This window comes from Xenia sp. Carnegie-2017, unplaced genomic scaffold (assembly GCF_021976095.1).
Source record: "Xenia sp. Carnegie-2017 unplaced genomic scaffold, XeniaSp_v1 HiC_scaffold_24, whole genome shotgun sequence".
Lineage (NCBI taxonomy): Eukaryota > Metazoa > Cnidaria > Anthozoa > Malacalcyonacea > Xeniidae > Xenia > Xenia sp. Carnegie-2017.
Window position 1 is genome coordinate 5,627,678 of NW_025813487.1, and position 27,691 is coordinate 5,655,368.

Below are 27,691 nucleotides of genomic sequence, written 5' to 3' on the forward strand. Positions count from 1 at the left end.
TTGACCATATATATTCGGATGAATTCAATAAAAACTCACGAAATAATACACCGATATAACAGTTTTTGTAAAACTATCATTTGGTCTATAGACCAGCGTTTTTATTTTACACTCATAGGCAGAAAGACAGAGGCCTCTTGGGAACAGAGTGCCCGCAAAACTGTTTTCCTGTAAGAATGAGTAATTGGCTTTACTCTCTTAGGAAAAGAAGCTTCTTTAAATCCTAAGTTGTTATAAAATTACTTAAAAAAAGAGTGTACAGTAATAATAAGCGCATGCTTTGACTACATAAAGAAATTTTTCACTGTGAGCATTTTTACGACGTCAAATATTTTTTGGCGAAGTCAAATATCTTGTAGATTGGGTCTAGGTCGCTGTTCACACGTTGTTCCTGTTCATTCTTTAAAGGGACCACAGTCTGCTGATTCACGATTTGAAAATTTAAACTGAAGAGGATTTTTCATGTAGCACAATAACACTTCCATTGTAGAGAAGTTGATTTAAGTAGCTAATATCGCCACATGAAAAGACAAAACATCATAGTGACAAGAATTAACGAAATGAGCTTTAGCTTTTGCCATAATCCTTCTAAATTAATCCATACTCCATTTATTTTATATTGAAAGATAATTTGTCCTAATATGATCGAAAATGCTTCCTATTACGCGTGTGGCATCTTCGTTTGGATGTTTGTCTGTGGGGTGTTCAACGTTTTGGCCTGGACCGACACAATAAATTCCCCCCCCCCCCTAACAATGACTTAAAGAAAAAAAGCGTTTACTTTAGCGAGCATTTGCTGTTTCAGTGATTTATTCGTGACAAAAAATTCAATGTGTACTTTGCAATGTATGATTAACAACAGGTAAAATCACTAACAATTTGTTGTGTAGTGTGACCTGAGTGTTTATGTTTACTTTTACGAGTCCTATTGAGAGAAAACTCTACCAATTGTGCAAACTTGCACAAAATGTTTTTCCTCTTTGGTGTTGATACACTCCATCACGAAATTTTCTGATGATTATTATTTCGAAGTCCAGAATGACCAACTGAGCAAACTTTGAATATTGTATTCACCAAACTAACACTATTTGCAAGGTGTTTGACCTCTTTGATCTTGATAGTTTCCTTTGCCACATTTTACAGAAGATGATGGATTATTTATCCAAGGACAATGACCAACGGGTGCTTAACATTAAGCTGTGAACTGATAAGCCAGAATAAAGCGTCTGCTTGGCAAAAGAATGAAAACCATCGTCTTTTTACGTCGAAATCAAGTAAGACGCCCCAAATTGTATAATTCTTGGAATTTATATTCTTTGAAGTAAAGTAACAGCAATTGATGTAACTGAAACAAACTCAAACTGGTACCAGAACGTCTCTTGCATGCAAATTACAGCAAGATTGTTTTACAAACAGAATTATCTGATTACAAAAAGGAAGGTTTTAGAGTTTCTAGCCATTGAATTGTTTCAAAATTCGTCCGATCAAATTTTATAAGAAAGAGAAACATACAGCAATCATTTTGAGCATATAGCTTTTTGATTGAATTCGGTGAAAACTCTAAAAATTATACACCGATAACAGTTTGTTTAAAACCGTCATTTTATTTAAGTCCAGCATTTTATTTCACACTCAAATGCACAAAGACGGAGGCTTTTTTTTCTTTCTTGAGATCAGACTACCCACAAAATGTTCGTCTGTAACAATGAGTGGGGATTTTGTCAAATGTGATTATTTCATTGCGATCATAGACCTTTGTGTTGAAAGTGATGAATGATTATTTATTGAACAATAGTTTGGTCGTTGGAAGAATTAAAGTATTATTTAAATTGTATCAGCGAGTTTTGTGGGAAGTTTTTAAACTCTTTATTAACAACAATTGAAGCAATTTATTTAATTATTTACCAAAGTTAACCTACATCATACTAAAGAATTGTTTTACATTAAACGATAAAACATTTTAAGAGGCAAACTCATAGTTCTGCCCTAATCCTTCTACAGCAATCTATTTAACTTCATTTTTTTATATTTGGAGATAATTTTTCATATAATGATCGAAAATGTTTGCTCTTAGATGGCACAAATCTACCTCTGCTGGGTATACATGGCATTTATTACGACCAATGCAATGAATTTCTTGCCCAACATGCCAATATCCAGTAAAAGGAAAGATCGTATTAGAGTCGCCCCTATACGTTACTCTAAGATTCAATCCCGTCACAATTCTGTCGACATACTTTGCAAATTCTTCGTTACCAACCCTAGATGAGCCAAAGGTTATTAAATCGACAGTATATCTAGCATTGACCAAATCAACTGCTGCCAAAGTCGCCATCGCTCCTCCAAGTGAATAACCTGTCACTAAAACTTTCTTGGGATGTTCTTGATAAAAATTGTTGACTTTTTTAAGCATTTCGTCTCTCAGCGGGCTATAAGCCTCAAAGAATCCAGTGTGTATTTTGCATCTTTGGCAGCTCGAATATCTTTGTTTGAAGAACTTGAGATTCCTAAACCAGTCCAGAGGGCCGTCAGAACCCTGAAATGATACAACAATCACTTCCCGGGTGTTTTCGACAAAACCTTTCATCCTACCGTTTTCAAATAATTGTGAATCATAACTATGTTTACTCTTCGTGTAGGCTTCATTTGACTTAATTGCAGCAAAGCGAATTTTCACGAGGTGTCGTGGTGCTCCATAAATTTCCTTGTTGGGTATTACAGGTCCAGTTGAGAGACAAAATGTACAAAGTGGGCAAGTTTTGCATGATATTTTTCCTCTTCGATTTTGATATGTTCCTTTGCCACATTGATAAATTCTACCAGAATGACAAAAATGACCAACGGGTGCTTCACAAGCTGAAGACTGATAAACCTGCATGAAGAATATCATGTTTAACAAAAGTATGAAAAACTTCATCTTTTCTTTGAAATCAATTAAGACGTTTGACAAAATGTACATAACAATCAGAATTTTTATCCTCTTCACGAAGCAACAGCAACTGTTCTATTTATATTCTCTCAATATCTGAAATTTTTTGACGTAAAATATCATATTTATTGACAGGTTCATAAAAAACTTTGCCCCATTACTGTCTGAGTTTCGCATACTCGACGCCCTTTAAATTAAGTGACAGGTTCATAAAAATCGATAAAATGTAAAATATAGAATGTGGAATTTGGAATGTTTTTGTGTTAAATCATAAAGTAGTATCTGTATTTACGAGTTCTAAAGACGCGTTCAATTTGCAATTTGAACATATTAATTCATGTAAGTGCACATTGTATGTTATAAGAGCGAATTTTGTGAGTTGCTTTCGTTCAAATGCTACAACTTGTGCATTTCTCCATTAGTTATCAACCACTAAAAACCGTCAACGTGCATAAAAAGCCGTAGTCTCAGTTAAAATAAATACAGATTCCTTATACAGAGAAACTAACATCTCATAAATAAGTATTGAACTTTTACATAAATAAGTATTGAACTTTTACATTAAAAAATATTGAACTTTTACATAAATAAGTATCGAACTTTTAAAAATGCCTTTTTCAACTGAAAACCTTACGCCCTTCTGCGGCATATTTAAAACTACGTTTACTTTACACCTGAGCAAAAAAGTGATGGCATAGTTTTACTGCGTTTATAATAATCCGTTTAAATTCTGCTACAGTTTGGGTAGTGTTAACACATATTGTCTCTTGCTGTCAAAATTAGTTAGTTGTTTGTGAAAGATGGCGCCGTTTGTTATTGGCATATTACTAGATGTTTATATCACTTGACATAAGTCATAAAAAACATATATTTTCAATAATTACAACGGAATCAGTGTGCTAAATATGTGTAGCGAAATATTAATGACTAACTGTTTACAAGACAATGCGTTGCGCTCCGTTTTCGTTCGACCACGTTTAGAAAGTGTGGTCATATCGCTCCGGAAAAAGGAAAATGTTTTCAAACAATTCCGCTCCGGCGCAGTATAAACGCAACCCGGTTTTGTTACTTTTTTGCGCCGTTTTCAGACCGATCCGGAGTAGTGCAACGTAGTCTGACTGTGGTGACTATAGCATATTGCATATTTTAACTTGTGATTATCGTCTGCTCATTGGACATACCGTCGCCGGTTTTCATCTAAATATTTTCACTCATAACTCATCTGCTACAAAGTGTTAAGTTTTGTTAACACCTACAAGTAGAGATATCACAGAGAACGATACGATCGCTATTTATAAACTACATCTCTTTATCCAAGACATTACGTAAAGTTCTATTTACTTACAATAACAGAAAGCCAGGGGCGGATCTAGAGTATGTCAAATCCGTCGCTCGACTGATGTTTGAAATTCAAAAACTACCTATTCATATTAATTAAAAATTCATCAATTATTCTTACTTTATTATCGCATTTACTTCATGATAAAAATCCGACTTTATTTATTATTGAAAACTAATGACTAATCCAATGAATATCTCGTTGGTAACCAGATCAGTTGAATTTTAATTGACCTGGAATAACCGACTGATAAGCGGGGTGGCTTGACTGGTTCAACAGATAAAGGAGTCCATGAACGCTAAAAACGCTTATTTTATTGGTCAATGGCCAGATCAGTGGACAGTCTGGAATGATCTCGACTGATAAGAGGGGTGGCCGGACGTATAAGGGAGTCCAATTGCTATCATACAATTGATTCATTTGAATATTTGTTTTATTGTGATTGGTTAGACGGATTTCGACTGATAGCCAACTGAACTAACATAGTCAAGCTCACTGTCTGTATTGTTGCTAGCTCGAAAAATGATAAAGGTTTTTATTCATATATGCATGTTTTTTTTTCATTAAGTTCTTTTGAAACCAATTGTTTCTTAGAGATTAAAAGATGCGTACATTAACATTGTCTCCCTCCCCCCACTCTTCTATACACGTTATACAGGCTATGCACAAGCCAGCCCTCTGGTTGATGGAAGTAAAACAAAATGTTCAATACAAAAAACAAAATAGTAATTCAAAAGCCTCAAATGTTTGTAGATGAAGGAATGTTTTCAGTTAGCAACAAGGTATTTTAGACTTTATTAGATATTCCTATTTATTATTGCTACAGGATCAAGAACTATAGGTGTCCAGAAAAAAAAGAAGAAATGACATCATAGAAATCATCTTATTTTTCTTCATTTCTACGTCTAGCCAATGAATTTTTCGAAATTAATCCAATCAATATTTATAAAAATGAAAAACATACAGCGATCATTATGAGCATATATTTGAACGCATTTAATGAAAGTTTGCGAAATTATACACCGATAACAGTTTGTGCAAAACCTTCATTTTGTCAATACCATTGTTTTATTTCACACTCACTCGCACAAAGACAGAGACTTTCGTTCTTTCTTGAGATTACCCACAAAAATGATGGTTTGTAACATAGAGGGAGTGATTTTTGTCAAATCTGATTGTTTCATTGCAACAATAGACCTTTGTGTGAAAAGTGATCAATGATTATTTAATCAACAATTAACAGTTTAGTCGTTAGAAGAATTAAAGTATTATTTAAATTGTATCACCTAGTTATTTGGTAGTCTTCACGAGCCACAATGATCAATCATTCAAGTAATTCATTCATTAACCAAAGTAAACCTATATCATACTAGAGAATTGTTTTACAGTAGCTAAAAGATAAAACGTTGTAAGAAACGAACTCAAGGTTCAGCTATAATCCTTCTACATTAGTTTATTTAACTTCATTTTTTATAAATGAAGATAATTTTTCATACGATGATCTAATAAGTTTCGCCTTGCATGCAACAAATCTACGTTTGCAGGATAGTAATGAAATTTATTATGATCAATGCAATGAAGTTCTTGCCCAGCATGTCGATATCCTTTATTAGGAATGACCGTAACAATGTCATTCTTGTACGTCACTCTAAGATTAATTCCCTTCACAATTCTGTCGACATATTGTGCAAATTCTTTGTTGCCAACCCTAGGTGCGCCAAAAGTTATTAAATTGACAGGATATCCAGCATTGACCAAATCAACAGCTGCCAAAGTTGCCATTGCTCCTCCAAGTGAATGACCTGTGACTAAAATCTTCTTGGGATGTTCTTGATACAAAGTGTTAACTTTTCTTAGCATTTCGTCTTTCAGTGGGCTATAAGACTTTAAGAATCCACTGTGTATTTTGCAATCTTGGCAGCCGCTATATGATTTTTTCAAGGTCTGGATATTCCTAAACCAGTCCTGTAGGCTGTCGGAACCCTGAAATGATACAACGATTACATTTTGTGTGTTTTTGACGAAACCTTTCATCCTGCCTTTGTCAAATAATTTGGAATCACGACTATGTTTTTTCTCCGTGTAGGCGTCACTTGATTCCATTGCAGCAAAGTGAATTGTTGACATATGTGGTGAAGTTCCATAATATTCTTTGTTGCGTCGACCAACGGGTGCATCGCAAGCTGAAGACTGATAAACGTCCACGAAAAACATCATGCTTAACAAAAGTATGAAAAACTTCATCTCTTTTCTTCGAAATCAAGTAAGACGTCTCAATATGTTTTGAAGTCAGATCTTTTCTCCTCTAAAAGAAGCAACAGCAACTGCTTTATTTATATGCTCTGAATATCGGTAATTTATGACGTAAAAATGTCATTTCGTGTTAGGTTCATAAAATATATTTGTCCCTTTCCTGTCTGCGTTTCAGCATAGTCGGCGCCCTTAAAGTGACAGGTTTTATAAAAATCTTTGCCGAAGTCGATAATAAAAATATTGAAGTCGAAAATGAAAATATCGAAGTCGAAAATAAAAATATCGAAGTCGAAAATAAAAATATCGAAGCCGAAAATAAAAATATCGAAGTTGAAAATAAAAATATCAAAGTCGAAAATAAAAATATCGAAGTTGAAAATAAAAATATCGAAGTCGAAAATAAAAATATTGAAGTCGAAAATAAAAATATTGAAGTGGAAAATAAAAATATCGAAGTCGAAAATAGGAAACGAAAGAGGAAACGAAAGCAACAGAAGTAACTAGAAGCAGAGCTTTTGTACTTACGATAAGCCAAAAATTCAAAACATAAGTAAAATATCGTAAATATTAAATATTCCGAACTACGAAAATTTTTTAGCATTCTGTTGTGGTCTTTCTCATATTGACAATGCCGCGAGGCAACAGCATTCACAATCTTTCTACTCTGCTGAATACCTTGTTTTTCCTTGAGAAGGAAAATTTCAAGAATAACTTTTTTTGGAAAATTGATTGTTCAATAAAAAATTTGCCAAACGATACGATGATAAAAGTTGCTTCTAAAAGCAGGAAACTCGACATTTTAGCCAGTAGAGAGGTGTGACAAGTGGATTCGACCAAAACTCTAATGTTCGAAATCACAATATATACAGAGCATTACAAAATGATAAAAAATTTTGTTTGGCTTGATGCCAAACCATGGCATCAAATTGTAAAAGTAGCTTCGCATTTATTCTATACACATTATAATGGCTATGCGCAACCCAGCTCTCTCGATAATAAAAGTCAAACAGAATATTGCCAAACAAAAAACATTCATAACAAAATAGTATTTCAAAAGCTTCACAAAAGGTCGTAAATAAAGAAATGTGTTTAGTTCTTAACCAAATATTCTAGAAGTGACTTCTTAACACAATATTAGATATTGCCGTGTTTTTATTGCACAGCACAAAGAACTAGGTGTTCCAAAAAAGAAATGACATCATAGAAATGATCTCATTTCTCTTCATTTCTTGATAAAACGCGCGTGACGACAAGCAATTTTAAAATGTTATGTGTCATCCCAAAGTGTCTTTATCATCATTCATTGTCCTACGATAGATGGCTACCACACAAGTTAATGGATCTTATCTTTGAAACATTTTTTTTTTTCATTTTTGTTAAGTGCTGACACATGATCCATCCGTTACTTCCAAGTTTAGTCCTAGAGCATGCATACAGCATCATTCAGGCTCACATCATTCCATAGTAATTTTTAATTGACAGTTGTGCAATTGTAGTCAAGGTCACATATCATCATGCAAAGTGTTCCTTAGTAATACTGTGTGTGAAATCAATTGATTAGCATAAATGCTTAAGTTTTATTTTCAATTAAAAATATCGTTTTTACGTGGTAATGGTCGTTGATTTCACTAGGCTTTATTTTGTATTGAACTCAATTTGACAGCCATTGAACTAAATATAACTGAACGGCTAAATTAGAGGCGTAACTAGAACGTTAATTGGGGGGGGGGGATGTACATTTATATATTCAGTTGTGCCCTACTGAATTCTTTTGAAATTCGTCAACGGCTTTTTGGATCCGATTGATTCGATTTCAACTTCTTGTTAACTAGTTAGACATTCCAATAATTTAAATATTTACAGTTGTGTAAACAGCCAATTGTGCTGGCCAGTACAATTATCCACATATATTTTCCTATTTTTTTCTTGTTTCCTAGTCGTTTTCAAATCTATGTAATTTAGCTATTTAATTTAGCCAGCCTTTGATCTTGTCGGATGAAAAAAAGAAGTTCTATTTCCAACCAATTTTTTAGATTGACGGATCCGACTGTCGGAGGCTCACTCTATGGCCCCGTTTAAACAATACCGGATTACTACCTTAGCAGGTAAAATTTTCTAGGTATTAAAAGGCAGTGAAATTATTCAACGTCAGAAACACAATCAAATAGACTAAATCTATCAACTTAGTAAGCTTTTACTCTGAACAGTTACATCTTTAATGAAAACGAACATGCCGTGATGAGGGATACTAAATCTATCGATCAAGATACTTACAAAGAACTATACTCATCGTGTCACGAATATGTATATGGTATGGTCTTCCTAAAATACATTCTTTCTTCCATCAATCACTATTTTTATGAACTAGCAAAGTTTTTCATTCCACTCCTAAAACCCTTTACTAAAAGCAACCTCATCATCAAAGACTCTTTCTCCTTTGTTGAAGAAATCTTCAATTGCAATATTAATTCCAGTGATGTTGTCCTTGCTAGTTTTGATGTCGTATCCCTATTTACTAACATACCTGTGGATGAAGCAATCCGTATACTATCTAATAACATTTTAACAACCACTACTTTCCCGCAACAGAATTTGAAAAACTCCTGTCTTTAGCCGTTAAGAATTGCCACTTCATGTTTAACGGCCAAATGTACCAGCAAATTGATGGTATGGCTATGGGCAGTCCATTGGGCCCTCCCTTTGCTGATATATTTATGTCTTTCACGAGCAATCTTGGCTTAATAAATGTCGTTCTTCATTCAAACCAGTACTTTACCGTTGTTGACTGTTTTACTTTTCATCCGATCACGTCCCTCTCTTTCTTGACTATCTGAACCGACAACATCCGAACATCACATTCACAGCTGAAGTCGAACAAAACAGAAAACTACCATTTCTTGACATTGACTTATCTTGCACAAATGGAAAATTCCGTCACGCAAACATACTTTACTTAATAACTTCTTTCTTCATGACTGGTTCTCACAATTTCATTACTGTCTACTTCCATAGCTTATCTCACTAATTATCCCTTCTTTTCATTTTATTTACATTTCTATCTCTAACTTCAGTTTATCTCTACTTATTTCTCATAGATTATATCTCTGATTCTACTAACTTCCATGTTTCATCTCACATTTCACAGCTTTATCTTACTTTTGCTCAAGTGTATTTCAATTTATGAGTTTCTATCTCTACTAACTTCCATTTGTTTATCTCACTTTAACTCCCATAGTTTTCATTCTATTTCATTTTACGAATTTCTCCCTTAGCACATCTTTACAATCTTTCATCTACCACTTTATTTATATTCTTTCACGACTTTATCTTTACTATCTTCTTATCTTTATTTCAGCTTTATTTTATTTATCTTCCACTATGTTTATCTTCTTACTACTTTATCTTTCACTTATCTTTCATCCAGCTTTATCTAATTAACCTCTACGGTTTATCTTACATCCTCTACTTCGACACAGTTTTATTTATTTATTTCTCATGTTTCATCTACGACCTCCATACTATCTCACTTTATTTTATTTCATCTTCACAGTTTCATCTCATCTACTCCACAGTTTCATCTCCATCACTTCACTCATCTTCACAGCTTCACTCTCACTTACTCCACAGTTTCTCATCCACTCATCACTTTACTCCACAGCTCCATCCCCATTTATCCACAGCTTCATTCATCTCTACATTACTTTACTCCACAGTTTCATCTCACTATCTTCCACAGTTTCATCTCACTTACTTCCACAGTTTCATCTCACTTACTTCCACAGTTTCATCTCACTTACTTCCACAGTTTCATCTCACTAACTTCCACAGCTTCATCTCACTTACTTCCACAGCTTCATCTCACTTACTCACAAACTTTCACTTGTCTCTTGCTTATTTCACCGCATCGTCAACTTTTGTTCTGCTTACGAAAATTTTCACACACAACTCGAATTTACCAGTTTATACCCCTAAATTACCTGTCTTGACTGCTGTCTATTATATATAGCCCATCTATTATATATTTCAAATTTCAACAAAAAATTGAGAAATTTCTATTTAGGTAAGTGCCCTCTTAATTCTTACTTAGGTAAGTGCCCTTTAAGTTCAAACAATTGAATTTAAAGAGCCCCCTGTCTTGCACGTAGTTAAGCTAAAATTTAATAAAATCTCATCAAATTGTAAAAAAAGGTACGATTGTATATGTTGCGCATTTGTCGTGAACTTCGTTGAGCTACTTGGCAAATATTGTAGCACGCAAATACAACCAAACACTGTTATTGAGTAACAAGAGTGAACGCACAATAGGCGTCTTGTTTTCGAAACTTCTAAAGAAAGGTTTATTGAAACAAATGAGCGCAAATTTTATTTCGCACAAGGATTTGGAAAAATGCAACTTGAAAAGTTCTATTTTCAAAAACAGTCTCCATTTTTGTGACATATTTTTGTCTCATTTCGCCTACCATACATTTCTTGCAAGAATGTTATTCTATATTTCAGTTAAGTGGGCACTAGAGATGCGCTTACAAGCGGAGCGCGAGCTCAGTATTTTCACGATTCGTTTGATTGTTTAAAATACATTAGAGATGTAAAAATAAGATTTAGTCTTCCGAGGCTAGTGATTAGGTTTGGGATTAATCTAACAGATGAATTTCTAGTATTTTTAGAATCCAGGGGCTGGTTGCACAAAGCCTGGATAGCGTTATCCACTGGAAAGTAAATTTTTCTGATTGTTCATAAAATTTCTCATAAGAGAAAACTATACGATTTGTACTGTGCAATCACTTAAATAAAATATTGTTTCGAAGATTACAAAATTTCTTTGTCATAAGAAAAAATATAAACACCTTTTTTACAAGTTTGAAAATTTCCGCTATCCATTAGATAATACTATCCAGGCTTCGTGCAACCAACAGGCCCCAGGATTATTGGCACGTTGGATGATATTGTCTTTTCGAGCGCCGTTTTGATGATAAAAGAATAAATTTTAGACAAAAAATTAATGTTAAATTTCCAGCTACTTATGTGTCCGCTGAACTCCCGCAGCTACAAATGTTTATGAGCCCGCGTGATTAAATGTTAAGATTTCTTACAGAAACATTTGGCAAGGGCGGCTTTAGGATTTTTGTTGACAGTTTAAAAGTAATCTATTTTGGAGATGATACATATAAGTGTTTTACAAGTACAACATTAAAAACTGTACAAACCTCGAGAACGAATGATTAATAAATACTTTGCCGGCCTACGCTAGACTATGAACAATACACCTGATGTTAACAAATAACACAGATCGATGGGATCAATGCCACGACACACGGTTTATTTCTCAATAGTTTCATTTCAAACGTTTTGTGTTCTATCCTAAGCAGTTCTAGGAGACAAGTATATAATATTCAAGTTTACAGCTCTCTGTAGCATTGATGCGTAGATTGACGCGCTCGACACACAGCACGCCCACAGGTTTACGAACGGTTTAATTACGATGGTAAACTATCAAGTTGTAGCCAATGAAATAGTGTTTTGACAGGCTTACAATTCAGCACAACATTACAGACTGGCTTACTGAAAATTGCCCGTCACAGGCAACTATTAAGACAACGCAAATAATTCAACAAATTATACAGTGGCGGTTCTAGGGTAAGTCAAGATAAATTACTGCAGCACATTTTCCCATATATTTACTTTTCTAATGCTTTACAGGCATATCGATTGATGAAATTATATTCTTTAGAAATTCAAAACCATTAAACCAATATTTTTTTGTCTGAAAGTATTTTGTAATTAGAATTAAGGTAAATTTATTTTTATCTGCTAATGTAATTATATTATTATGTACAATACTACGCGCCGAAAGTCTTCCGTCACATGATTTACGGTCATGGTCACAATATAGACACACACTGCAGCATATCGAACACAAGTATGTATTATTTTTTATACTAAAAACTGTAAGCTTGAGGCGATTTCCAGCTATAGATATCAAGTTAACTAATAAAATTTCGTCATTCGCTGGTATGATGTTGTGAAGTGAGAACTATAAATTCTAAATTGTTACATCATTTGTAATTTTCATCGTATATCTGACAGAGTATTTATGTAAGTCTGAATCGCCCTTGTTTGGGTTCGAATCTCGGCACGTCTAGTTTAAGTTTGTTGAATACGATGGGTTATTGTATGGGTTATCAAAATTAAGTTAATCTTTCATCTTTTTAAACAGTGTAATAGAGTTTCTATTATTTCGATAATCTCTGATTACAAAAATGAGGGATTTTGAGATTCTACAGCCAATGAATTGTTTCGAAATTGATTCGATCAAATTTTACAAGAAAGAGAAACGCGCAGCGATTATTTCAAGATGTGATGGAATTCAATAAAAACTCGCGAAATTATGCACCGATAACAGTTTGTGTAAAACCTTTTGTTGAAACCAGTGTTTTATTACACACACACATGCAGAGAGACGGAGACTTTTGTTCTTTCGTGAGAAAAGACTACCAACAAACCAAACTATTTTAAAGTGTTAGTAAAATTGTATGAGCGAGCTATTTAAACAATCTTCATAATCATTTGATCATTTATTCGAGTAATTAATATATTTACCAAAGTTAACCTAAATCATACTAAAGAATTGTTTCACAGTAAAAGATAAAACATTATAAGAAATTAACTCGAGGGTCTGCCATAGTCCTTCAACACTTCATTTTTTTATATTATAAGATAAAGTAAATGACTTATAGCACTTGCTCTTACGTGGCAGAAATCTTTCCCTGCGGGGTATACATGACATTTTGCACGGCCAATGCAGTGAATTTCTTGCCCGGCATGACGATATCCTACATTAGGAACGACCGTAACAATGTCATTCAAGTACGTCACTCTAAGATTCAATCCCTTCACAATTCTGTCGACATACTGTGCAAAAGCTTTGTTACCAACCCGAGGTGCGCCAAAGGTTATTAAATCGACCTGGTATCCAGCATTTATCAAATCAACTGCTGCCAAAGTTGCCATTGCTCCACCAAGTGAATGACCAGTGACTAAAACTTTCTCTTGTTTATTTCGATTAAGATCCCGAAGTTTTCTAAACATTTGATCTTTTAGTGGGCTATAAGCCTTTACGAATCCAGTGTGTACTTTGCAATCTTGGCAGCCGCTATATGATTTTTTCACTATTATGAAATCCCTCAACCAGTCCACAGTGCGGAAGGAACCTTGAAATGACACAACGATTTCATTTCGTGTGTTTTTGACGAAACCTTTCGTCCTGCCCAAGTCAAATAATTTGGAATCATGACTAAGTTTAAGCGATAGGTAGGCGTCAATTGATTGAACTGCAGCAAAGCGAATTTCCGACAGATGTGGTGGAGTTCCATAATCTTCCTTTTTGGGTCGACCCTTAATGAGAAAATCACAAGCTGAAGACTGATAAACCTGCATGAAGAACATCATGCTTAACAAAAGTATGAAAAAATTCATCTTTTCTTCGAAATCAAGTAAGACGTGTACCAAAATGCATATAACAATCAGAATATTTATTTTCTGCACGAAGCAACAGCAACTGCTCTATTTATATGCTCTGAACATCATTAACTTTTTGACGTATATCCTTTTTCGTTAAAGGTTCATAAAAAATCTTTCTCTGCGTTTCAGCATAGTCGGCGCCCTTTAAGTGACCGGCTAATAAAAATCTTTGTTTCTCAATACAACTATGCATGAGTGGAACCCGGCTACAACGCACTGAGATGTTCAAGCGTAAATCAAAATATATCATATAACCCCAAACTTATCAGTGAACCCAAATTAAGACTTCATCCTGAAATCTTTGGATTTATTGAAGCAGTTTAGATTATACTGAAATTTTTCTTTTATAAAATCATTTTCAGAGTTATTTATTTTTGAGATGGAAAATTTCAAGAATAATTTAATTTGGAAAATCGTTTGTCCGATAAAAAAATTTCTTAAACGAAACGAAGATAAAACTTGCTACTGAAAGCATTACACTGGGCAGCTTTAACGGTAGAGCGGTGTGACAAGTGATTGTAGTTCAAATTCTTATCCATATAGAATCACAATATATACAGAGCATCACAAAAAGGTAATAAATCCAGACAGTGCAGTGCTCATTTTTCTTCTCAATGCCACTAACAACATGAAATTCCATGGGTGTAACTTTTGCGTTTCAAAATAATTTAAAAGTGTGGTAGTTTATTCAATAATTTTTCCACACACCATCGATTTGAAGAGGATTATCGCAATTTATTTTACTATACATCGCTTCACTCGTCTCACTTCAAAGAAGCCTTGGACAAAAATAGGTGAAAAGGGAATTGGGGGATTATTTGCCAAATCTTCGAATGTCTTAATAGCTTACTTGTGATTGTCACAAAATGAGAGTTGGCAACACTGATTTTTACTTTGGTTTACAGCCTTACATTTCGAGAAAGAACCTTATAATAGCCGCTGCACGATAAGACCATAACAAACACATAGAATGTCTGAGATTGGTGGACAGGCTAACGCTCTGTTTGATGGGAGTAAAACAAAATGCTCAAAAAAAACCACAACAAATTAAAATAGGAATTCAAAAGCCGCAAATCTTTTTAGATGAAGAAATATATTTGGTTCGTGACCAGGTGATCAAGAAATGAGATCAAAAGTCCACTTAATAAGATATTCTTGTTTATTATCATCACAGTCACATCTGACATTAGATTCACATACTTGAGTTTCAAGAGCCCTCTCTGTCTCGCACGCAGTAAAGCTAAAATGTAAAAACATTGCATCAAATTGTAAAAATAGGCACACATTGCACACATGTATATGATACATAGACTACACATACTATATACACACTTTATACACCATACAAACTACACACACTACAAATAACATCTACTCTATACCTACTATAAAGGTTATACACTCCGTATATTCTATGCACATTATAAGGCTATATGCACAGGCCAACACTCTGATTGATGGAAGTAAAACAGAATGTTGAAAAAAGAACATAAAAAAATAATAATTCAAAAGCACTTGTCAAACGCGCGTGATCACAAACAATACGAAAATTCTAGGTGTCTTTATTATCATTGTCTTCCACATACTTCAATGAATCTTATCTTCGCAATCATGCGCAATGTTCCTTAACATTGCTGTGTGTTAGATTAATTCGGTAGAATAAAATTCTGAAACGCTGAATTCTGAAAGTATTATTTTCAATTGAAAACATCGTTTTTACAAAGTAAATGTTGTGTCTGTTTTCACTAGTTGTCATTTTATATTGAACTGAATTTGGCAACCATTAAAATTAACATAATTGGACGGCTTAATTTTGCCAAAAATTAAAGCCGGCAATCAAACTAATCCCAATTTTCATAAATACTCTAAACACTATACACACTGTACACTTTATACACATTTACTATGCACTCTATACACACTATACACACTATACACAGTATGCACTCTATACAAAGTATACATACTATGCAGGTTATGCACATTATAAAGGCTGTTTTGGGGAGTAAAAGAGAATGCTTCAAATAAAAATCATGATTGTTATCATGACAAATAAGTTATTCAAACTCCTCAAATGGTTGCAGATCGTTTAACTTTGACGATCACAAAATATGTTGTTACTAGTTCCTTACTGGGCTTGTGGTGTTCTTGATCCTTTTATCTTCTAGGTTCACTTGTATTTTAGTTATGAAGCTAAATCCAATTTTTCAGCGCAAACTAATTAAGAATTTTCTAGTAGGAGTCTCCTACTCATATATGCATCTTAATTATCCTCGACCTGATTACCCATTCAGTTGTAATTTGGAAAAACCATAACAAATCTTTTTACTTTTAACGTTCAATTTTTATTCAAAATCAACGAAGAATGAATAAACAGGTGGACTGGATATTAACGTTCATAATTATAGCAGGAAATTTTTACTTATATCATACAAAATGGTTCTTGCTATATTGACTCATTTGAATTTATAAATGACTCGTCTGACTCGTTTCGTTTTTAAGAAGCCTTGGACAAAAATAGGTAAATAGATAAATTGGCTTTTTTTGACAAATCTTCGAATTTCTTGAGAGCTGACTTGTGATTTTCACAAAATAAGAGTTGGCAACACTGATTTTTACTTTAGCTTATAACATTACATTTAGCAAAAGAACCTTCTGGTAGCCCTAGCCTTGGATTCAGTCAGGCATCAACTAATTTTGGCAAACGGGAACGATTCTATATTTATAATCCAATAATTTTTCTCGAGCAATTTCAAAATATTTTGATTTGATAACTACGCAAAACATTTAAAATTGAAACAACCAATTTGGCTTCACTTGAGAATTACAGCAGGAATGACTTGTGGCGCTTAAAAAACAGTTGTACTTTTGCCGGGCTCATATGAAAAGCCCCTAAACACAGACATAGAATTTCGTAGATTGGAGAACTGGTTAACGCTCTGATTGATGGAAGTAAAACAAAATGTTCAAAAAAAAACAAACAAAATAGTAATTCAAAAGCCTCAAATGTTTGTAGATGAAGAAATGTGTTTGGCTCGTGACCAGGTGATCTAGAAATGAGATCGATCGTTTCACTTAATTGGATATTCCTGATTATTATCAGCTCAGTCACATCCGTCATTAGATTCACACACTTGAATTTCAAGATCCCTCTCTGTCTCGCACGCAGTGAGGCTAAAATGCAAAAGAACCGCAAAAACATTGTGAAAATGGGTACGCATTGCATACATGTGCATGATATGTTGTTACACTCTGTGCAGGCTACAAGCAATTTATAGACACTACACACACTATATATAGGTTACACAGACTATACACATCATACAAAATATACAGGCTGTACACACCATATATTCTATACACATCATGCAGACTATATGCACAAGCTAACACTCTGTTTGATGGACGTAAAGCAGAATGTTGCAAAAAAACAGCAAAATAGTAATTCAAAAGCCTCATAAAGTGTTAAATTGTTATGGGCTTAGTTTAAAACAGTATAAAATGAGATCTTTACACTTTATTAGATATTCCTGTCTATAATTGGTAACGTAGCCAAACCCATAAAAGTAATGACATCGTAGAAATCATCTCGTTTGTCTTCATTACTTGTTACACGCGCTTGATCACAAACAATGCTAAAATGCTCAGCGTCTTCCTAAAGGATCTTTATCATCATTGTCCATCACATACGTCAATGGATCTTATCTACGCATCATGATTTTTTCACTTCCGTTTAATACTGACGCATGATCAAACCGTTATTTCCAAATTTTGTCCTTTAGCTGACATACAGCATCATACAAGGTCACAAAATTTAATGGTAATATTTAATTAACAGTTGTGCAAATGTAGTCAAGGACACGTAGCATCATGCGCTATGTTCATTAGCATTAGTGTGTGTTAGATTAATTCAGTAGAATAAAATTCTGAAGTATTATTTTCAATTGAGAACATCGTTTTTACAAAATAAATGTTGGGGTTGTTTTTACTAGTTGTCATTTTATATTGAACTGAATTTGGCAACCACTGAAATGAACATAATTTGAAAGCTAAATTTTGCCAAAAATTAAAGCCGGCAATCAAACTAATACAATTTTCATACACACTATACACACTGTACACATGATACATACTACGCAGACATACAAACTATACAGACTATTCATACTATGCAGGTTATGTACACTATAAAGGCGATACACATTATACAAATTATGTACAAGGCAAGCCTCGGGTTTTTGGGAATAAAACAGAATGCTTCAAATAAAACCATGGTTGACAAATAAGTTATTCAAACTCCTCAAATGGTTGCAGATCGTTTAACTTTGACGATCACAAAATATGTTGTTACTAGTTCCTTACTGGGCTTGTTGTGTTCTTGATCCTTTTATCTTTTAGGTTCATTTGTATTTTAGTTATGAAGCCAAATCAAATGTTTCAGCGCAAAGTAATTGAGAATTTTCTAGTAGGAGTCTATTACTCATATATGCATCCTATCTATCCTCGACCTGATTACCCATTCAGTTGTAATTTGGAAAAACCATAACAAATCTTTTATCTTTTAATGTTCAATTTTTATTCAAAATCGACGAAGAATGAATAAACAGGTGGACTGGATATTAACGTCCATAATTATAGCAGGAAATTTTTACTGAAAAGTGACTCGTCTGACTCGTCTCGCTTTTAAGAAGACTTGAACAAAACTGGGTAAATAGATAAAATTGTTTTTTTTTGACAAATCTTCGAATTTCTTGAGAGCTGACTTGTGATTTTCACAAAATAAGAGTTAAGGCAACACCGATTTTTACTTTGGCTTACATACTTATATTTTGCGAAAGAGCCTTCTGGTAGCCCGTGCACTTAGAAGCTGTTAATATAGGCCCGGCTAACCGGGATTCACTGAGGCATTAAATAATTTTGGCAATTGGGAACGATTATATATTCATTATCAGATAAATCTTCTCAATTAATTTCACAATATTTTGATTTAACAGCTACGCAAAACATTTGAAGTTGAAACAACCAATTTGGCTTAATTTGAAAATTAAAACAAGAATGATTCGTGGCGCTTAAAAAACAGTTGTAACTTTGCCGGGCTCATATGAAAAGCCCTATAAACACAGACATAGAATATCGTAGATTGGTGAACTGGCTAACGCTCTGGTTGACGGAAGTAAAACAAAATGTTGGAAAAAAAAGCAAATAGTAACTCAAAAGCCTCAAATGTTTGTAAATGAAGGAATGTGTTTGTTTCATGACCAGGTGATCTATAAATGAGATCAAAAGTCCACTAAATAAGATATTTTTGTTTATTATCATCACAGTCACATCCGACATTAGATTCACATACTTGAGTTTCAAGAGCCCTCTCTGTCTCGCACGCAGTAAAGCTAAAATGTAAAAACATTGCATCAAATTGTAAAAATAGGCACACATTGCACACATGTATATGATACATAGGCTACACATACTATATACACACTTTATACACCATACAAACTATAAACACTACAAATAACATCTACTCTCTACATACTATAAAGGTTATACACTCCGTATATTCTATGAACATTATACAGGCTATATGCACAGGCCAACACTCTGATTGATGGAAGTAAAACAGAATATTGAAAAAAGAACATAACAAAATAGTAATTCAAAAGCACTTGTCAAACGCGCGTGATCACAAACATACTAAAATTCTAGGTGTCTTTATTATCATTGTCTTCCACATACGTCAATGAATCTTATCTTCGCAATCATACAGCATCATACAAGGTCACAGCGTTCAATGGTAATTTTTAATTAACAGTTGTGCAATTGTAGTCAAGGACACGTAGCATCATGCGCAATGTTCTTTAACAGTACTGTGTGTTAGATTTATTCGGTAGAATAAAATTCTGAATGTGTTTGATTCGTAACCAGGTGAACTAGAAATGAGATCAATCGTTTCACTTAATTAGATATTCCTATTTATCTTCAGCACAGTCACATCCGCTATTAGATTCACACACTTGAATTTTAAGAACCCTCTCTGTCTCGCACGCAGTGATACTAAAATGAGAAAGTATTGCATCAAATTGTAAAAGTAGGTACGCATTCATACATGTATATGATATGTCGTTACACTTTGTGCAGTTATTTACTCTATACACATCATTTATTCTATACACATTATACAGGCTATGCACAAGCCAGCCCTCTCATTGATGGAAGTAAAACAGTATGTTGAAAAAAGAACGTAACAAAATAGTAGGTCAAAAGCCACGAAAGGTCATAAATAACGAAATACGCTTAGTTAGTAAACATGTATATGGGATCTTTACACTTTATTAGATATTCCTGTTTAATATTGTTACAGTATAAAGAACTATGCGTCACATAAAAGAAATGACATCATGGAAAACATCTCATTTGTCTTCATTACTTCCCAAAAGGTCTTTATCATTCATTGTCCTCCACATACGTCAATGGATCTTATCTTCGCAACAGGATTTTTTTCTTATCCGCTTAATACTGACACATGATCAAACCGTTACTTCCAAATTTTGTCCTGTAGCTGACATACAGCATCATACAAGGTGACAACATTCAATTGTAATTTTTAATTAACAGTTGTGCAATTGCAGTTAAAGGACACATGCAACATAAAATTCGGATTGTTATTTTTGTACTTTACATAAAGGTATAGCTTCAACTAATAGTTCACCAAAGTTTGAGACTCAAAGTATAAATATTTTTGAAGATATGGAGGTTTAAATTTGATGCTTTACTGATAACGTATTAAAAATGCCAGACGAGCTAACGACGGCTACCGATTGGAAAAAAGTCGTTGTGACGTAATAGTTGACATTAGCTAAACGCGGTCAATTGCGCGCTTCGTTCAAAATATATTGGTAGCTTCTTTGCCTGTATTAACAACACAACAATTTAGCATTGAAAATATGGTTTATAGTTACGCATTTAATTGTAAAAACGGTTCTTCTAAGAACCACCAAACGCAGCAAAAGCTTTCTTTTTTTCGTTTCCCGAAAACAAGCGCATGCGAGATATTTGGATTGAAAAAATCCGACGCAAAAATTTGAAGCCAACAAAGAGCTCAAAATTGTGCTCGCAACATTTCGAGAGCTCGTGCTTCGTGCTCGCAACATTTTGAAGCGATGCAATCAGTAGGATGGACAGCAAGACGGCTTCGCCTTAAGAAGGATGCTGTACCCACGATTTTTCAATACTCTGTGGAACCCACAAGTGTAGCATCTAAAAGGAAGCAGCCAACAAATGTTAGAACTGCATTTGAGAAGAGACGAAGGCAAGAGGTGATTATTATAGTTATAGTTAGCAATATTTGTTTACATTTATCAAAAACTAAGCTATTAGCATTACTAAATCGCCGTAGACACAGGCGTTTACCAGCTTCTTGTCGTAAAACATGGACGAAGCGGTGGATTATGACAGGCATAAAAGTGCTATATCGTCTTGTTCTTCGGAATCAGAAAATGACACAGAATTTAACTCATTTGAGGAAGCTGCCATTTTTGTTTGATATGAGATTTATTGAGCATGCGCTGTGAGGAAAACACAAAAGCAATTTGCTTCAAGACGCCGCACACGGACAAATCGACAAAGCATTTCGCCACGCGTGGCAAAAAATATCAAACATGTTTGATATTTGCGAGTTCTGCCAGGAAAGGCAAAAGTCGTCGGAAACAGTACGCGCACACGAGAGCAACTTGCTCCCGCCACTTGACACGAATGACATTTTGCTAAGCACATAGCTCTCGTGTGCGCCAGGCTTTAGAAGCGCAATGTGAAATGCCAAGCAGCAATAACAATCCGTCCGCAAAAACACGTAAGGTCAAGAACCACTCAAACAAAAGTGCCAAATATGATAAGTAGAGGTATAGACTTTCCATTTCGGCCGTTTTGATTTTTGTGAAAAATCCAGCAATACAATAATTTTATGCTAAGGTACGGAGGTTGAGTTAATTTCAACAAGACGACGTCATGTGAAATTGAACATTTTGAGGATAGCGCTGTATGGTTTGATACAGAAAGCACGTCGACGATGAGCAATAGCTACAATGGATCAGACTCTCACTCCAGGGGCGGATCTAGGGGTAGGCACCATAGGCAAGTGCCTATGGTGAAATTACCAAAATATACTTCGACTTAGATTCGATACGAATTTATCGAATTATGAAACTATGAATAGCCCTTTATCGCAGTCAAATCATCTGACTTTTGTTTAGAAATGTTGTGCAATTAAATGACGTAATTTTGATATGAATCGTAGTCCAGATGCGTATGATTATCTATAAAGCTCCGTGTCGTTAGGCAAAGCAGCCATTTTGTCTAAGTCAAGAAGGCGATCTAGCCATTTGATTGGTTGTTAGCAATTTGCCTAAACAAGATGAATTTGCCTAACTTGACATCGTGTATAGGTATTCTGATTGGGCAATTTTTTGCAACCGTATGCTTTCATTGGTCAATTTTTTTTTGCCTAACTTGAGCAATTCCAACCAATCATTGCTGTTGATAAGCATAGTTGAGCTAGGCAAATTAGGCAATTGAAAATTAACATACACTCGTATTGTTTCTGAACAGCCTCTGTGCTCAGTTTACGGTTTTGTGATATTTTATAATGTCTTCATTGTGTTGTGGTAATTTATACGAGACTGCTCAGTCTGCGTTGGCCAAAAACGATTTAAAATGCCTTAATGAGCTTTATTCTCGTTTATTGGTCGACGTTCGACCTATGTTTACTAACGAGCAGCTGTTAGATAGAATTTATGACCCCGACCATACTCTGTGTCGAAATTTTGGAGCTGAAATATATGTGCCAAAGCACGCTCATGACGGAAAGACTTGTACTGCAATAAGGTAAATATATTATAATTATATATATCGTATTGTAGTATTTATATATACGTGTAAAATGGTTAAATCTCAATTTCGCTAGGCTATATCTTTGTCTACAGTCAGCAATTCATTCATACAATGCAATCAATCTACCAAACAAAATATTAATTTCTTTTCTTGAATATTTTTTAAGATCTGAAGCTTCTGGCAATTGCCTCTACAGTTCAGCTTCCTAGTTCTGGTAGGTAACAATGCATTGGTCCCTACTTTGCGAATTTTAACATCGCTTGAGCTATTTATTCATGCTGCTTTTATGCTCAACACCCATGCTTTTGTCTGTTATAAGTGAGCACAGTGATTACTTTGCCCAAAGCTTAAACAATCTTTTGCTTTGTCAGTGTCTAAAGAATGTTTAGACACTGGATATACAACAGATGAACTGGTAAAACAGGAGGCTATTTTAAATTGTAATGACCAGAAATGGTCATCTTTTCTTTGTATTTTGGGCCTATCTTCTGTTTTAGGTAGAAAAATTCATACTTTTTATCCTGATTCTGGTGAAAGTAGATATAAATTGTTATTTAATCGTATTGTTCAGCCCCGGTTATTAAGCCAAAGAGGTTTGGATGCTATTAATATTTTGTTTTGTCATGAAGGATCTGTACAACCAGGTGAGACTTTTCAGTCTAATCATTTTGTGCCTCTCATTTTCCATGCCCACAGGTTGAAGCGAAAATTGTCTAATTCCTGTACACAGTCTAATTCTAGCAGCTCAACAACAGAGAAACGAAAATTTGTCAAAATTTTTCCAAATATTGCACCAAAAACAGTTGACATTTCAAATTTTTTTACTTCAACTAATAGGCCTGCTGCCCAACCAACTTTTAAAAGGATGCCCAATGAGAGTTTTTCTTCTGCTGCAGCTCTTGCTCAGACATTAAATAAAGCCAATAGTCTTTTGCTTCACACATCATCCCAGGAACTATTGCCTGGTATTCCAACTTCTGGTGATATGCAACCTGCTGTTTTAACCCATAATTTTGATGTTTCCTTGTATAGGGAGAAAGTTAAGGGTATGGATAATTCTGAAATATGTCATTTGATAAAAAATGTATATAAACCAGATAAAAAGTATCATTTTCCTAAATCTAATGGCAGATCATTTAGGCATGATTGGCTAGACCAGCATGAATGGCTTTGCTATTCACCTTCACAAAATGGTGCGTATTGTCTATCGTGTGTGTTGTTTGGCAATAGATTCCCAGGCAAGGCCAGTAAAGTAAAAAAGTTGTTTACTGAACCTCTTCAAGATTGGAAGAATGCTAAATGCTCTTTCACTCAACATGCTGGAAAAAGTAAAGGGAGGGAAGTCGGTTTGCATGCATCCACATCACCAATTTTGATGCTTTGCGTTCCCAAATATCAGGTACTCTGCAGCCTATCGAGATGATCATGGATGCTGGTATCAAGAAAGAAATAGAACAGAATAGGGAAATACTATCTCCAATTATTGATTCTGTCATTTTTTGTGGACGTCTAGGTTTACCTCTTCGTGGGCATCGTGATGATTCCAAGTATCACCCTACTGTTGGTTGTTATTCATCTGAGGGGTTGGTAATTTCATTGAAACACTCAATTATGGAGTTAGGAGAGGGGATAAAGTTTTAGAAAATCATTTAAAGAATTGTGGTAAGAATAGAAGTTATATTTCTAAAACAAGTCAAAATAAAATCATTAAATGTTGTGGCCAGGTAATCAGTAATCAGATTATTTCTGATATCAAAAAGTAAGTTTTTTCTGTTATTGCTGATGAAGCATCTGATTCTTCACATAAAGAACAAATGTCTCTTGTTTTGCGCTTTGTTGATACCGATATGAATATCAGGGAAGAATTCATTTCATTTCTTTTTGTAAGTGGGGACTAAGTGGTGCTCAACTTGCCAAGCTACTTTAGAGGCTCTAAAGGAACTGACTTTATCAATAGATGATTGTAGGGGCAAGGTTATGATGGGGCTGGTTCAGTTGCTGGTTGCACTAATGGTCTAGCAGCTCAAATTTTAAAGCTTAACCCAAAGGCTCTTTATACACACTGCTATAGTCATAGGTTAAACTTATCCATTTGCGATTCTTTGAGTATACGTGTTGTCAATGATATGTTGAAACATGTTAACAATGCCACTAATTTTATTAAAATTTCCCAAACTCGCAATATTCCCTTGAAAACATATACGTAATTCAGAAACAAACTCGAAAAGACTAGATTAACAGACGTTTGCAAAACTAGATGGGTAGAACGTATCGAAGGTTTAGATACATTCCAAGAGCTTTTGTACCTGTATACACCACCCTTAACGATATGTCTGAAAATCTAGATGGTGAGTTCAAACCGTCGCTTCAGTCTGATGCCTCATCTTTGTTTCAACTTATTGACAGGTTTGATTTCGTCGTTGCTTTAGTTATCACGAGAAATATTCTTGATTCAACTCTTCCAGTAACACAGTTATTACAGGGTAAGAGTATCGATATAATGGATGGTATTCATTTAATTTCAACTTTGAAAACTGAGGTGGTGAACATGAGGAATTCCTCTGATTTTTATCATGACACCTGGTATGACGAAGCGCTTGAACTGGCAGCAAAAGTTGGCATTGAAGAATGGAAACCAAGAACAGTGCGCAAACAAACGACCAGGGAAAATATTCCCCACACAACCATTTCTGAGTATTATAAACGTGCAATTACTCTTCCTCTACTAGATCATTTGCAATCTTCTTTAGAATCACGATTCGACCTTGAGAGTGTGAATGTCTATAAAGGCCTTAGCATTGTACCGACGAAAATGATGTCCATGACAAGAGATGGGGTGGATTGGAAAGAGCCATTCAAAACTGTGGCTAACTTTTATTATGATGATTTGCCAAATCCTTTGGCCTTAGATGCTGAACTTAGGTTGTGGTACACTTATTGGGAGACCCACTGCGGCCTCCTTCCTGATAACATTGCCCAGACTTTAAAATCTGTTCATTTCGCCGGATTTGAAAACATTAAAATTTTACTACGTATTTTAGAACGCTCCCATTACCTCTTGTGAATGTGAACGATCTATTTCTTCCCTTAGGACACTTAAAAACTATCAGCGAAGTACCATGGTTGGGGAACGCTTAAATGGTTTGGCCTTGATGCAAATTCATCAGGAAATTGTACCAGATATTGGTGAGGTTATTAATACTTTTGCTGTTGGAAATACAAGGCTAAAATTTGCATGAATTTATTCATATCCTAGTTTTTTATTTTGTTGAAATGTCCATATGTTAACCATTTATTGTGCGTTGTACACAATAGTAACGTCAATAGAATTTGCATCAAACTAATAGCTCGCCCGATAAAGGTTTTTTCCTATATACATTCCAATCTTAAAACTGCTGAGTACGTGTATGGTACTCGGCCGTTGTCGACATAAATTTACTTTCACAAAATTGTTAAGCATAAATAGAATAATTTTTCCTTACACCAAATTTTAGTCTTCACAAAGACTCTTTATACAAAGCTCTATTTTGACTATTACATTACATTTACATTCTGCTCATTTGTTGGCAAATGAGAGTGCACATTTTAGGTGGGGGGTAAAGGGTTGGAATTGACTGGGATGGTGTAAGAAACTGAGCAATCTTACATCCATGAAATGTCCCACATAGTCACCCATTTCTAACCAAACTCCTTTTGCTATTTGCTAAAGGTGTGAAAGGCGAGTTTCTGGCGCCTTCAAAAACCAGAGTGCTCATTTTTAGGTGGGGGGTAAAGGGTTGGAATTGACTGGGATGGTGTGAAAAATTGAGCAATATCACATCCATGAAATATCCCATATAGTCACCCATTTCTAACCAAACTCCTTTTTCAAAGGTGTGTAGGCGAACTTCTGGCGCCATAACCAGTCTGCTTAATTCGGCTCTCACAGGGCTGTCCATGCCGGATCACGATTTTTTGTTTTGCGTTAAAGTGTTCCTAGGCATGCTGATGAGCCCTGATATGGGGCGAAACAGTCTTGTGTGCATTCAATATTCTGAATAGTGAAAATCAACGACCTTGTGATATGTAAGTATAAATATACAATGTTTTTATGTATTTATACGATTGAGATCTACAAGATTCTGCATAGCTGAATGATTAGACTGTTTGATTTAAACAATTTATCGAAAGCATAGTGTAGTATGTTTTGCAAAGTATGACGTCATAGGTTTAGCACTGAATGACGTCATAATGTTTTGCCTATGGTATCCAAAATCCTAGATCCGCCCCTGTCTCACTCGTTTTCTTCACTCTCAGGCATAGGTCCAATGTCATGTGTGTACACGACCATAGCTGTTTTTACGACAGCTTCGTTTATACACACTGTGGCAAACTCTTCCTCTTGTGTGATGCAAATATGATCGCCATGTTTCAGAGGATCAGTATTGTTTACCTCTTGGCAACCTATACTTTCCCGTCCTGTACTCATGACCACACAAAAGCCACACTCACACCTAAAAGATAAAAACATTGTTTTTACTTTGGGAAAAACAATGAAGCATCAATAAAATGCAACTAACCATTCAACATTTCCAATTCTGTGCATGTATTTATCTTCGCTTTCAGATGACGAAAGAATTGTCATCATTATGACCACATTACGCGTTGGCCAAAGGCTCAAACATGTAAGGTTGTACCTCATTGTTATTGATGACAATATCATAATCGGCATCTTCTTCAGAAGAATCCATTAATTTTTGATAAATAAAAAACAGTAATAGCAAACT

The 27,691-nt window shown here is 34.7% G+C and overlaps 4 protein-coding genes across 6 annotated transcripts; 1 reads left to right on the forward strand and 3 right to left on the reverse strand.

Annotated features, from left to right (window-relative positions):
* Positions 1–1,879: 1,879 nt before the first annotated feature.
* On the reverse strand, positions 1,880–14,069 carry LOC124451436 (lipase-like). Its single transcript, XM_047002053.1, has 2 exons — positions 13,129–14,069; positions 1,880–1,915 (listed from the first exon to the last, which is right to left on the reverse strand). Exon 1 carries the CDS (start codon positions 13,992–13,994, stop codon positions 13,224–13,226), a length of 771 nt encoding a protein of 256 aa, XP_046858009.1. The 5' UTR covers positions 13,995–14,069; the 3' UTR covers positions 1,880–1,915; positions 13,129–13,223.
* Positions 2,024–2,890, reverse strand: LOC124452005 (mono- and diacylglycerol lipase-like). The gene has a single exon (XM_047002600.1). The coding sequence runs from the start codon at positions 2,888–2,890 to the stop codon at positions 2,024–2,026; it is 867 nt and encodes a 288-aa protein (XP_046858556.1).
* Positions 5,739–6,485, reverse strand: LOC124452006 (lipase-like). Its single transcript, XM_047002601.1, has one exon. It carries the CDS (start codon positions 6,483–6,485, stop codon positions 5,739–5,741), a length of 747 nt encoding a protein of 248 aa, XP_046858557.1.
* Positions 14,070–22,436: 8,367 nt separating the features above from the next.
* LOC124451127 lies at positions 22,437–27,093 on the forward strand. Of its 3 annotated transcripts, none has more exons than XM_047001761.1 (3): positions 22,437–22,919; positions 26,017–26,111; positions 26,799–27,093. In XM_047001761.1, exons 1-3 carry the CDS (start codon positions 22,681–22,683, stop codon positions 26,804–26,806), a joined length of 342 nt encoding a protein of 113 aa, XP_046857717.1. In that variant the 5' UTR covers positions 22,437–22,680; the 3' UTR covers positions 26,807–27,093. The 3 variants fall into 3 exon arrangements, 2 of the variants coding, with proteins under 2 accessions (XP_046857717.1, XP_046857716.1); XM_047001760.1 differs by having other exon boundaries at positions 26,896–27,093; XR_006950342.1 differs by lacking the exons at positions 26,017–26,111; positions 26,799–27,093 and adding an exon at positions 23,092–23,131.
* Positions 27,094–27,691: the final 598 nt, after the last annotated feature.

Coding starts and splice junctions, on each gene's coding strand:
- LOC124452005 (XM_047002600.1), bottom strand. CDS start 2,890: ATGATATTCTTCATGCAGGTTTATCAGTCTTCAGCTTGTGAAGCACCC.
- LOC124452006 (XM_047002601.1), bottom strand. CDS start 6,485: ATGATGTTTTTCGTGGACGTTTATCAGTCTTCAGCTTGCGATGCACCC.
- LOC124451436 (XM_047002053.1), bottom strand. CDS start 13,994: ATGAATTTTTTCATACTTTTGTTAAGCATGATGTTCTTCATGCAGGTT.
- LOC124451127 (XM_047001760.1), top strand. CDS start 22,681: ATGTCTTCATTGTGTTGTGGTAATTTATACGAGACTGCTCAGTCTGCG. Junction 22,920..26,016: donor AAGACTTGTACTGCAATAAG/GTAAATATATTA, acceptor TTCTTCCCTTAG/GACACTTAAAAACTATCAGC. Junction 26,112..26,895: donor GGAAATTGTACCAGATATTG/GTGAGGTTATTA, acceptor TTTGCGTTAAAG/TGTTCCTAGGCATGCTGATG.